General features: G+C 46.7%; 1 protein-coding gene across 1 annotated transcript in view; it reads left to right on the top strand.

Annotated features, from left to right (window-relative positions):
• The window catches only part of LOC115118155 (1-phosphatidylinositol 4,5-bisphosphate phosphodiesterase zeta-1-like), a 46,437-nt gene that overhangs the window by 18,640 nt on the left and 12,775 nt on the right, over positions 1 to 15,022 (top strand). Inside the window, exon 5 of the mRNA XM_065022293.1 lies at positions 14,956 to 15,004. Coding sequence (XP_064878365.1) covers positions 14,956 to 15,004 — 49 coding nt within the window. The remainder of the gene's footprint in view (positions 1 to 14,955; positions 15,005 to 15,022) is intronic.

The raw sequence follows: 15,022 nt of genomic DNA, 5'->3' as shown, positions 1-15,022 counted from the left end.
CAAACTGAGGCAGCAAACTTTGTGAAAATTAACATTTGTGTCATTCTCAAAACTTTTGGCCACGACTGTATATACTATTATTACACACAAATGATCATGTTACTAAATCACTCTGCCTCACATGAAATGTAGTCAAAACGAGTCTAACTAACTCATCTAACTAACTCATCTGACTAACTCATCTAACTAACTCATCTGACTAACTCATCTAACTAACTCATCTAACTAACTCATCTGACTAACTCATCTAACTAACTCATCTAACTAACTCATCTAACTAACTCATCTGACTAACTCATCTAACTAACTCATCTGACTAACTCATCTAACTAACTCATCTAACTAACTCATCTGACTAACTCATCTAACTAACTCATCTAACTAACTCATCTGACTAACTCATCTAACTAACTCATCTGACTAACTCATCTAACTAACTCATCTAACTAACTCATCTGACTAACTCATCTAACTAACTCATCTAACTGTAAGTAGCTCTGGATGAGAGTGTCTGCTGAATGACTGAAAGGTGAAATGTAGCCTGCATGATAGCTGCTCTATGGTATAGTACTAATAGTAATAATAATAATGGTAATAGAATATTAATAGTAATAGTAATTATAATAGTAATAATAGTATTAATACTAATAGTAATAATAATAATAATACTAGTAATACTAATAGTAATATTAATAGTAATAATAATAGTAATTATAATAGTAATAATAGTATTAATACTAATAGTAATAATAATAATAATACTAGTAATACTAATAGTAATATTAATAGTAATAATAATAATACTAGTAATACTAATAGTAATATTAATAGTAATAATAATAGTAATTATAATACTAATAGTAATATTAATAGTAATAATAATAATAATACTAGTAATAATAATAGTAATAATAATACTAATAGTAATAATAATAGTAATAATAATAGTAATAATAATACTAATACTAATAATAGTAATAATAATACTAATAATAATAGTAATAATAATAGTAATAATAATAATAATACTAATAATAGTAATAATAATACTAATAGTAATAATAATAATAATAGTAATAATAATAATAATAGTAATAATAATAGTGATACTAATAATAATAGTAATAATAATAGTAATTATAATACTAATACTAATAATAGTAATAATAATACTAATAGTAATAATAGTAATAATAATAATAATAATAATACTACTAATAATAGTAATAATAATAGTAATAATAATACTAATAGTAATAATAATACTAATAGTAATAATAATAATAATAGTAATAATAATAATAGTCATAATAATAATAGTCATAATAATAATAGTCATAATAATAATAGTCATAATAATAATAATAATAGTAATAATAATAGTAATAATAGTAATAATAATAGTAATAATAATAATAGTAATAATAGTAATAATAGTAATAATAGTAATAATAATACTAATAGTCATAATAATAATAGTCATAATAATAATAGTAATAATAGTAATAATACTAATAATACCACTAATAATAATAGTAATAATAATAATAATAATAATAATAATACTAATAGTAATAATAGTAATAATAATACTAATAGTAATAATAATACTAATAGTAATAATAGTAATAATAATACTAATAGTAATAATAATACTAATAGTAATAATAATAATAATAATAATAATACTAATAATAATAATAATAGTAATAATAATAATAATAATAATAATAGTAATAATAGTAATAATAATACTAATAGTAATAATAATAATAGTAATAATAGTAATAATAGTAATAATAATACTAATAATAATAATAGTAATAATAATAATACTAATAGTAATAATAGTAATAATAATACTAATAGTAATAATAATACTAATAGTAATAATACTAATAATACCACTAATAGTAATAATAATAATAGTAATAATAATAGTAATACTACTAATAATAATACTAATAGTAATAATAATAGTAATTATAATACCAATAGTAATAATAATACTAATAGTAATAGTAATAATAGTAATAATAATACTAATAGTAATAATAATACTAATAGTAATAATACTAATAATACCACTAATAGTAATAATAATAATAGTAATAATAATAGTAATACTACTAATAATAATACTAATAGTAATAATAATAGTAATTATAATACCAATAGTAATAATAATACTAATACTAATAGTAATAATAATACTAATACTAATAGTAATAATAATACTAATACTAATAGTAATAATAATACTAATACTAATAGTAATAATAATACTAATACTAATAGTAATTATAATACCAATAATAATACTAATATTAATAGTAATAATAATACTAATACTAATAGTAATTATAATACCAATAGTAATAATAATACTAATACTAATAGTAATTATAATACCAATAGTAATAATAATACTAATATTAATAGTAATAATAATACTAATACTAATAGTAATTATAATACCAATAGTAATAATAATACTAATACTAATACTAATAGTAATTTAGTGGGTGCTTATTTTTGTCCTGTTCCACACATGTATACAAATATGTGAACAGGAATTTTTTTTTTTTTCACCCTCGGAGAGTGGGGTCAAGGCCGACTTCCCCTGAGACCATATGATATTATCTTATTAACAGCGCCTTCAGAATGTATTCACACCCCTTGACTTTTTCCACATTTTGTCACGTTAGAGCCATATTCTAAAACATATTAAATTAATAAAAAAATCCTCAGCAATCTATACTGCATAATGACAAAGTAAAAACATGTTTTTTAAATAAATTTTAGCAAATGAATAAAAAAATAATAATAACAGAAATGCCTTATTTACATAAGTATTCAGGCCCTTTACTATGAGACTCGAAATTGAGCTCAGGTGCATCCTGTTTCCATTGATCATCCTTGAGATGTTTCTTCAACTTGATTCGAGTCCACCTGTGGTAAAGGAAATTGATTGGACATGATTTGGAAAGGCACACACCTGTCAAAAGAAGGTCCCACAGTTGACAGTGCATTTCAGAGTAAAAACCAAGCCATGAGGTCAAAGGAATTGTCCGTAGAGCTCCGAGACAGGATAGTGTTGAGGCACAGATCAGGGGAAGGTTACCAAAAATGATGGGAGAATCTGGAGAACCTTCCAGAAGAACAACCATATCTGCAGCACTCCACCAATCAGGCCTTTATGGTAGAGTGTCCACACGGAAGCCACTCCTCAGTAAAAGGCACATGACAGGCCGCTTGGAGTTTGCCAAAAGGCACCTAAAGACTCTCAGACCATGAGAAACCAGATTCTCTGGTCTGATGAAACCAAGATTGAACTCTTTGGCCTGAATGCCAAGGGTCTGGAGGAAGCCTGGGACCATCCCTACGGTGAAGCATGTTGGTGGCAGCATCATGCTGTGGGGATGTTTTTCAGTGGCAGGGACTGGGAGACTAGTCAGGATCGAGGCAAAGATGAACAGAGCAAAGTACAGAGAGATCCTTGATGATAACCTGCTCCAGAGCACTCAGGACCTCAGACTGGGGCGAAGGTTCAACTTCCAACAGGACAATGACCCTAAGCATACAACCAAGACAATGCAGGAGTGGCTTCAGGACAGACCTGAAAATATCTGTGCAGCGACGCTCCCCATCCAACCTGACAGAGCATGAGAGGATCTGCAGAGAAGAATGGGAGAAACCCCCCAAATACACGCGTTTCAAGCTTGTAGCGTCCTACCCAAAAAATACTTGAGCCTGTAATCTCTGCCAAACGGGCTTCAACAAAGTACTGAGTAAAGGGTCTGAATACTTATGTAAACATTTCTAAAAACCTGTTTTAGCTTTGTCATGATGGGGTATTGTGATGTCATTATGGGGTATTGTGATGTCATTATGGGGTATTGTGTGTAGATTAATGAGGGGGGGGGGACTGTTTAATATATTTTTGAATAAGGCTGTAACCTAACAAAATGTGGAAAAAGTAAAATTATTTTCAAAGGCACTGTCATGTTACTCAGATGTTAGAGAGCAGAATGTTTGAGGAAGGATTGTCGTAAGTAACCACATGGATTTTGAAGGTATCAAATTCTAAGTGAAAGGTATGTGAGGCTATTTACTGGTGGAGAAGATTCCACTATCCCATTTGTATTGATTTCGGCTCTGGATGCTATTAAGGATATAATTTATTTTCAGTTCCGCCCTGCGTTGTTTGTATATGGTTATGGAACCAAGATGGCTTTTGAAAAATACCAAACCACCGTTTCTTAACTCTCAACACATTGCTGCTCATCAAGTGAAACCAGAATTCTGTGATATTGACTTTGATTTTTAAACATATAAGTGATTTGGGGGCAGCATAGCCTAGTGGTTAGAGCATTGGACTAGTAACCGAAAGGTTGCAAGTTCAAATCCCCGAGCTGACAAGGTACAAATATGTCGTTCTGCCCCTGAACAGGCAGTTAACCCACTGTTCCCCCCCACACCCTCCACCCCAGAAAATCTCTACCTAAGAATAAAATATAAAAAATAAGAATTTGCCCTTAACACCCTCCTACTAAAATATATATATCTTTAACTTCCCCCCATTCCCATCTCTAGAAACACATCTCTTGACCTGCCCCCCACTAGAAACACATCTATACTAATATTTGACCCCCCCCCACACCCTCCCAAGAAAATGGGACACCATTATAAACCCTGTATTGACAAAGACATTCAACAAGAAACACAGAAATACCTTTATCCAGAGTATTAGAAACATCTATATAATACCCTCCCATATAAACACATCTCTACCTGCCCCCCCCACACCCTCCCACTAGAAACACATCTCTACCTGCCCCCCCATACCCTCCCACTAGAAACACATCTCTACCTACCCCCCACTAGAAAAAACACATCTCTACCTACCCCCCAAAGTTTACTAGATTATAATCTCTACCTGCTTGTACACCCTCCACCCCAGAAAACATTTTAAACCCCCCCACACCCTCCCACTAGAAACACATCTCTACCTGCCCCCCCCACACCCTCCCACTAGAAACACATCTCTACCTGCCCCCCACCCTCCCACTAAATACATCCCTACCTGCCCCCCACACCCTCCCACTAGAAACACATCTCTACCTGCCCCCCCCCTCCACTAGAAACATCTCTACCTGCCCCCCACCCCCACCCCAGAAACACATCTCTACCTGCCCCCCACACCCTCCCACTAGAAACACATCTTCCTGCCCCCCAACACCCTCCCACTAGAAACACATCTCTACCTGCCCCCCTACACCCTCCCACTAGAAACACATCTCTACCTGCCCCCACACCCCCCACTAGAAACACATCTCTACCTGCCCCCCACACCCAGAAAGAAACACATCTCTACCTGCCCCCCCCACACCCCCCACACCCAGAAAACATGTCATCCTGCCCCCCAAACCCTCCCACTAGAAACACATCTCTACCTGCCCCCACCCCCACTAGAAACACATCTCTACCTGCCCCCCACACCCTCCCACTAGAAACACATCTCTACCTGCCCCCCACACCCTCCCACTAGAAACACATCTCTAACTGCCCCCCACACCCTCCACCCCAGAAACACATCTCTACCTGCCCCCCACACCCTCCCACTAGAAACACATCTCTTCCTGCCCCCCACACCTCCCACCCCAGAAACACATCTCTACCTTCCCCCCACACCCTCCCACTAGAAACACATCTCTACCTTCCCCCCACACCCTCCCACTAGAAACACATCTCTTCCTGCCCCCCCCACACCCCCCCACTAGAAACACATCTCTACCTGCCCCCCACACCCCCCACCAGAAACACATCTCTACCTGCCCCCCACTAGAAACACATCTCTACCTGCCCCCCACCCCCCACCAGAAACACATCTCTACCTGCCCCCCACACCCTCCCACTAGAAACACATCTCTACCTGCCCCCCACACCCTCCCAGAAACACATCTCTACCTGCCCCCCCCACACCCTCCCACTAGAAACAAATCTCTACCTCCCCCCACCCTCCACTAGAAACACATCTCTACCTGCCCCCCACACCCCCCACCAGAAACACATCTCTACCTGCCCCCCACACCCTCCCACTAGAAACACATCTCTACCTGCCCCCCACACCCTCCACCCACCAGAAACACATCTCTACCTGCCCCCCACACCCTCCCACTAGAAACACATCTCTTCCTGCCCCCCCACCCTCCCACTAGAAACACATCTCTACCTGCCCCCCACACCCTCCACTAGAAACACATCTCTACCTTCCCCCCACCCTCCCACTAGAAACACATCTCTACCTGCCCCCCACACCCTCCCACTAGAAACACATCTCTACCTGCCCCCCACACCCTCCCACTAGAAACACATCTCTACCTTCCCCCCACACCCTCCCACTAGAAACACATCTCTACCTTCCCCTTCCCCCACACCCTCCCACTAGAAACACATCCCTGCCCCCCACTGGAAACACATCTCTACCTGCCCCCCTGAAACACCCTCCCACCCTAGAAACACATCTCTACCTGCCCCCCACACCCCCCACTAGAAACACATCTCTACCTGCCCCCCCACACCCCCCACTAGAAACACATCTCTACCTGCCCCCCACCCCCCCCACTAGAAAACACATCACATCTCTGCCCCCCCCACACCCTCCCACTAGAAACACATCTCTACCTGCCCCCCACTAGAAACACATCTCTACCTGCCCCCACCCCCCCACCAGAAACACATCTCTACCTGCCCCCCCCCTCCCACTAGAAACACATCTCTACCTGCCCCCCACCCCCACTAGAAACACATCTCTACCTGCCCCCCACACCCTCCCACTAGAAACACATCTCTACCTGCCCCCACTAGAAACACATCTCTACACCCCCCCCAAACACATCTCTACCTCCACCCCAGACACATCTCTACCTCCCCCCCCACACCCTCCCACTAGAAACACATCTCTACCTGCCCCCCACACCCTCCCACTAGAAACACATCTCTACCTGCCCCCCCACACCCTCTACCCCAGAAACACATCTCTACCTGCCCCCCACCCCCCACTAGAAACACATATCTACCTTCCCCCCACACCCTCCCACTAGAAACACATCTCTACCTGCCCCCCACTGGAAACACATCTCTACCTGCCCCCCATCTCCCTCCCCCCCACTAGAAACACATCTCTACCTGCCCCCCCCCACACACCCTCCCACTAGAAACACATCTCTACCTGCCCCCCACACCCTCCTGCCCCCCACCCCAGAAAACACATCTCTACCTGCCCCCCACACCCTCCACACCCAGAAACACATCTCTGCCTCCCCCCACCCTCCCACTAGAAACCATCTCCCCCCCACTAGAAACACATCTCTACCTGCCCCCTCTACCCCTCCCCCACTAGAAACACATCTCTACCTGCCCCCCACCCCTCCACACACATCTCTAACCCCCCCACAAGAAACACATCTCTACCTGCCCCCCACACCCTCCCACTAGAAACACATCTCTACCTGTCCCCCCCACACCAGAAACACATCTCTACCTGCCCCCCACTAGAAACACATCTCTACCTGCCCCCCACCCCCCACAAGAAACACATCTCTACCTGCCCCCCAAACCCTCCCACTAGAAACACATCTCTACCTGCCCCCCACAGCCTCCACCCCAGAAACACCTCTCCTGCCCCAGAAACACATCTCTACCTGCCCCCCACACCCTCCCACTAGAAACACATCTCTACCTGCCCCCACACCCTCCCACTAGAAACACATCTCTACCTGCCCCCCACACCCCCCACTAGAAACACATCTCTACCTGCCCCCCCACACCCTCCCACTAGAAACACATCTCTACCTGCCCCCCACACCCCCCACCAGAAACACATCTCTACCTGCCCCCCACCCTCCACCCCCAGAAACACATCTCTACCTGCCCCCCACACCCCCCACCAGAAACACATCTCTACCTGCCCCCCACACCCTCCCACTAGAAACACATCTCTACCTGCCCCCCCTCCACTAGAAACACATCTCTACCTGCCCCCCCACACCCTCCCACTAGAAACAAATCTCTACCCCACCCCAGAAACACATCTCTACCTGCCTCCCACACCCTCCACCCCAGAAACACATCTCTACCTGCCCCCCACACCCTCCCACTAGAAACACATCTCTTCCTGCCCCCCACACCCTCCCACTAGAAACACATCTCTACCTCCCCCCCCACCCTCCCACTAGAAACACATCTCTACCTTCCCCCCCACACCCTCCCACCAGAAACACATCTCTTCCTGCCCCCCACACCCTCCCACTAGAAACACATCTCTACCTTCCCCCCACACCCTCCCACTAGAAACACATCTCTACCTTCCCCCCCACACCTCCCACTAGAAACACATCTCTACCACATCTCTACCTTCCCCCCACACCCTCCCCTAGAAACACATCTCTACCTGCCCCCCCCACACCCTCCACCCCAGAAACACATCTCTACCTGCCCCCCACACACATCTCCACCCCAGAAACACATCTCTACCTGCCCCCACACCCCCCACTAGAAACACATCCTACCTGCCCCCCCCACCCCAGAAAACAAACACATCTCTACCTGCCCCCCACACCCCCACACCCAGAAACACATCTCTACCTGCCCCCACACCCTCCCACTAGAAACACATCTCTACCTGCCCCCCTCTAGAAACACATCTCTACCTGCCCCCCACACCCCCACCAGAAACACATCTCTACCTGCCCCCCACCCTCCCACTAGAAACACATCTCTACCTGCCCCCCACACCCCCCACCAGAAACACATCTCTACCTGCCCCCCCACACCTACCTGCCACTAGAAACACATCTCTACCTGCCCCCCCCACTAGAAACACATCTCTACCTGCCCCCCCACACCCTCCCACTAGAAACACATCTCTACCTCCACCCCAGAAACACCCTCCCCCCACTAGAAACACATCTCTACCTGCCCCCCACACCCTCCCACTAGAAACACATCTCTACCTGCCCCCCACACCCTCCCACTAGAAACACATCTCTACCTGCCCCCCACACCCTCCCACAGAAACACATCTCTACCTGCCCCCCACTAGAAACACATCTCTACCTGCCCCCCACACCCCCCACAAGAAACACATCTCTACCTGCCCCCCACACCCTCCCACTAGAAACACATCTCTACCTGCCCCCCACACCCTCCACCCCAGAAACACATCTCTACCTGCCCCCCCCCACACCCTCCCCACTAGAAACACATCTCTACCTGCCCCCCCCACACCCTCCCACTAGAAACACATCTCTACCTGCCCCCCACACCCCCCACTAGAAACACATCTCTACCTGCCCCCCACACCCTCCCCCTAGAAACACATCTCTACCTGCCCCCCACACCCTCCCACTAGAAACACATCTCTACCTGCCCCCCCCACATCTCTACCTGCCCCCCACACCCTCCCACTAGAAACACATCTCTACCTGCCCCCACACCCTCCACCCAGAAAACGAAACACATCTCTAACCTGCCCCACCCCCCCCACAAGAAACACATCTCTACCTGCCCCCACACCCTCCCACTAGAAACACATCTCTACCTGCCCCCCCACACCCTCCACCCTAGAAACACATCTCTACCTGCCCCCCACACCCTCCCACTAGAAACACATCTCTACCTGCCCCCACACCCTCCACCCCAGAAACACATCTCTACCTGCCCCCCACACCCTCCCACTAGAAACACATCTCTACCTGCCCCCCACCACATCTCTACCTCCCCCCACTAGAAACACATCTCTACCTGCCCCCCACACCCTCCCACTAGAAACACATCTCTACCTGCCCCCCACACCCTCCCACTAGAAACACATCTCTACCCCCCCCCACACCCTCCACCCCAGAAACACATCTCTACCTGCCCCCCCCACACCCTCCCACTAGAAACACATCTCTACCTGCCCCCCCCACCCTCCCACTAGAAACACATCTCTACCTGCCCCCCACACCCTCCCACTAGAAACACATCTCTACCTGCCCCCCACACCCTCCACCCCAGAAACACATCTCTACCTGCCCCCCCACACCCCCCACTAGAAACACATCTCTAACTGCCCCCCCCCACACCCTCCACCCCAGAAACACATCTCTACCTGCCCCCACACCCTCCACTAGAAACACATCTCTTCCTGCCCCCCACACCCTCCCACTAGAAACACATCTCTACCTTCCCCCACACCCTCCCACTAGAAACACATCTCTACCTGCCCCCCACACCCTCCCACTAGAAACACATCTCTACCTGCCCCCCACACCCTCCCACTAGAAACACATCTCTACCTGCCCCCACACCCTCCCACTAGAAACACATCTCTACCTTCCCCCACACCCTCCCACAAGAAACACATCTCTACCTGCCCCCACTCCCACTAGAAACACATCTCTACCTTCCCCCCCACACCCTCCCACTAGAAACACATCTCTACCTGCCCCCCCCCCACTGGAAACACATCTCTACCTGCCCCCCACAAACCCTCCCTGCCCCCCACTAGAAACACATCTCTACCTGCCCCCCCACACCCTCCCACTAGAAACACATCTCTACCTGCCCCCCACACCCCCCACTAGAAACACATCTCTACCTGCCCCCCACCCACCCAGAAAACACATCTCTACCTGCCCCCCCCACACCCCCACACCCAGAAAAAACACATCTCTACCTGCCCCCCTCCCACACCCTCCCACTAGAAACACATCTCTACCTGCCCCCCACACCCCCCCACTAGAAAAACACATCTCTACCTGCCCCCCACACCCTCCCACCAGAAAACACATCTCTACCTGCCCCCCCCACACCCTCCCACTAGAAACACATCTCTACCTGCCCCCACTAGAAACACATCTCTACCTGCCCCCCACACCCTCCCACTAGAAACACATCTCTACCTGCCCCCCACACCCTCCACCCCAGAAACACATCTCTACCTGCCCCCCCCACTAAACACATCTCTACCTGCCCCCACACCCCCCACAAGAAACACATCTCTACCTGCCCCCCACACCCTCCCACTAGAAACACATCTCTACCTGCCCCCCACACCCTCCACCCCAAAACAAACACATCTCTACCTGCCCCCCACACCCTCCCACAAGAAACACATCTCTACCTGCCCCCCACACCCTCCCACTAGAAACACATCTCTACCTGTCCCCCCCCCACACCTCTCCACTAGAAACACATCTCTACCTGCCCCCCACACCCCCACAAGAAACACATCTCTACCTGCCCCCAAACCCTCCCACTAGAAACACATCTCTACCTGCCCCCCACACCCTCCACCCCAGAAACACATCTCTACCTGCCCCCCACTAGAAACACATCTCTACCTGCCCCCCACACCCTCCCACTAGAAACACATCTCTACCTGCCCCCCACACCCTCCCACTAGAAACACATCTCTACCTGCCCCCCACACCCCCACTAGAAACACATCTCTACCTGCCCCCCACACCCTCCACTAGAAACACATCTCTACCTGCCCCCCACACCCTCCACTAGAAACACATCTCTACCTGCCCCCCACTAGAAACACATCTCTACCTGCCCCCCACACCTCCCACTAGAAACACATCTCTACCTGCCCCCCACACCCTCCACCCAGAAAACGAAACACATCTCTAACCCCCCACACCCCCCACAAGAAACACATCTCTACCTGCCCCCCACACCCTCCCACTAGAAACACATCTCTACCTGCCCCCCACACCTCCACCCCAGAAACACATCTCTACCTGCCCCCACACCCTCCCACTAGAAACACATCTCTACCTGCCCCCCACTAGAAACACATCTCTACCTGCCCCCCACTAGAAACACATCTCTACCTGCCCCCCACACCCTCCCACTAGAAACACATCTCTACCTGCCCCCCACACCCTCCACCCCAGAAACACATCTCTACCTGCCCCCCACTAGAAACACATCTCTACCTGCCCCCACACCCTCCCACTAGAAACACATCTCTACCTGCCCCCCACACCCTCCCACTAGAAACACATCTCTACCTGCCCCCACACTCCCCACTAGAAACACATCTCTACCTGCCCCCCACACCCCCCACTAGAAACACATCTCTACCTGCCCCCCACACCCTCCCACTAGAAACACATCTCTACCTGCCCCCCCACACCCTCCACCCCAGAAACACATCTCTACCTGCCCCCCACTAGAAACACATCTCTACCTGCCCCCCACACCCTCCACTAGAAACACATCTCTACCTGCCCCCCACACCCTCCCACTAGAAACACATCTCTACCTGCCCCCCACTAGAAACACATCTCTACCTGCCCCCCACTAGAAACACATCTCTACCTGCCCCCACACCCTCCCACTAGAAACACATCTCTACCTGCCCCCCACACCCTCCACTAGATACACATCTCTACCTGCCCCCCACACCCTCCCACTAGAAACACATCTCTACCTGCCCCCCACTAGAAACACATCTCTACCTGCCCCCACACCCTCCCACTAGATACACATCTCTACCTGCCCCCCACACCCTCCCACTAGAAACACATCTCTACCTGCCCCCCACTAGAAACACATCTCTACCTGCCCCCCACACCCCCACTAGAAACACATCTCTACCTGCCCCCACTAGAAACACATCTCTACCTGCCCCCCACACCCTCCCACTAGATACACATCTCTACCTGCCCCCCACACCCTCCCACTAGAAACACATCTCTACCTGCCCCCCACTAGAAACACATCTCTACCTGCCCCCCACACCTCCCACTAGAAACACAACTCTACCTGCCCCCCACACCCTCCACTAGAAACATATCTCTACCTGCCCCCCACACCCCCCACTAGAAACACATCTCTACCTGCCCCCCACACCCTCCACCCCAGAAACACATCTCTACCTGCCCCCACACCCTCCCATTAGAAACACATCTCTACCTGCCCCCCCACACCCTCCCACTAGAAACACATCTCTACCTGCCCCCCACACCCCCTCTAGAAACACATCTCTACCTGCCCCCCACACCCTCCACCCCAGAAACACATCTCTACCTGCCCCCCCACACCCTCCACCCAGAAAACGAAACACATCTCTAACCCCCCCACCCTCCCACTAGAAACACATCTCTACCTGCCCCCCACACCCCCACAAGAAACACATCTCTACCTGCCCCCCAAACCCTCCACTAGAAACACATCTCTACCTGCCCCCACACCCTCCCACTAGAAACACATCTCTACCTGCCCCCCACACCCTCCACTAGAAACACATCTCTACCTGCCCCCCCCCCCCACACCCCCCACTAGAAACACATCTCTACCTGCCCCCCACTAGAAACACATCTCTACCTGCCCCCCACTAGATACACATCTCTACCTGCCCCCCACACCCTCCCACTAGAAACACATCTCTACCTGCCCCCCACACCCTCCCACTAGAAACACATCTCTACCTGCCCCCCACACCCCCCACTAGAAACACATCTCTACCTGCCCCCCACACCCTCCCACTAGAAACACATCTCTACCTGCCCCCCACTAGAAACACATCTCTACCTGCCCCCTCACACCCCCCACAAAAAACACCCAGAAAACGGAACACATCCCCCCCAAAAAAAAAAAAACACCCAGAAAACGGAGCACATCGTGTTTGGGAGAGGCATCTTTCCGTAGAGGGATAATAATAGTTTTGTAAGCTAAATGGTTCAGACGCTACATACGACATTGTGAGAAGAACAATGTTTTGGATGTCTCATTGTCAAAGAAACAGATATCTCTAGCAAACTCATTTTTTGGGGATATATAATCGCAACATGCAACAATTTCAAAGATTTTACTGAGTTACAATTCCGTCAATTTAAATAAATAAATTAGGCCCTAATACATGGATGTCACATGACTGGGAATACAGATATCTTTTATTTTTTTAAGTAGCGGTGTGGTTCAGAGAACCAATCAGTTGAGAACAAGTTCTCATTTACAACTGCGACTTGGCCAAGACAAAGCAAATCAGTTCGACACATACAACAACAGAGTTACACATGGGATAAACAAACATACAGTCAATAATACAGTAGAAAAATAAGTCTATACATGATGTGAGCAAATGAGGTGAGATAAGGGAGGTAAAGGCAAAAAAAGGCCATGGTGGCGAAGTAAATACAATATAGCAAGTAAAACACTGGAATGGTAGATTTGCAGTGGAAGAATGTGCAAAGTAGAGATAAAAATAATGGGGTGCAAAGGAGCAAAATAAATAAATACAGTAAGGGAAGAAGTAGTTGTTTGGGCTAAATTACAGATGGGTTATGTACATAACACAATAGAAAAGTCTATATACAGTGTGTTGAAATGTAGTAAGATTAGGGAGGTAAGGCAATAAATAGGCCATAGAGGCAAAATAATTACAATTTGAAATTAAACACTGGAGTGATAGATGTGCAGAAGATGATGTGCAAGTAGAGATACTGGGGTGCAAAGGAGCAATAAATAAATAACAATATGGGGATGAGGTAGTTGGGTGGGCTACTTACAGATGGGCTGTGTACAGATGCAGTGATCGGCAAGCTGCTCTGACAGCTGATGCTTAAAGCTAGTGAGGGAGATATAAGACTCCAGCTTCAGGTGAATTGTGGATGGCCAGGTTATGCCATCTGCTGAAGTGAAATGGACCTGCTTGTTTTTTCTTGTCATACAATGAATGTCCCACACCTTAACATGGTGTTTACTATTTACAATTGGTAGAAAACAAGTCCATTAATTGATAGTCGGCAAAAGAAAGCCACGATAAGGCAACGCATATCAACGCCTGCCACTGGACCCGGAAACTTAAACATTTTCTTTGTGAAACGTTTTTCTTGACTGTCTCTTTCCCGCCGAGACAGATCAGATATGTGGATTATGTCTCTGGGTTGACAGGAGCTGAAATATAAAATCCTGATTAAGAACAAAAAGCTCAGTCCTCAGAGTGAGTCAGAGACAGAGG

This window comes from Oncorhynchus nerka, linkage group LG9a (assembly GCF_034236695.1).
Source record: "Oncorhynchus nerka isolate Pitt River linkage group LG9a, Oner_Uvic_2.0, whole genome shotgun sequence".
Taxonomy (NCBI): Eukaryota; Metazoa; Chordata; class Actinopteri; order Salmoniformes; family Salmonidae; genus Oncorhynchus; species Oncorhynchus nerka.
This window is presented reverse-complemented; position numbering and strand designations above follow the sequence as displayed.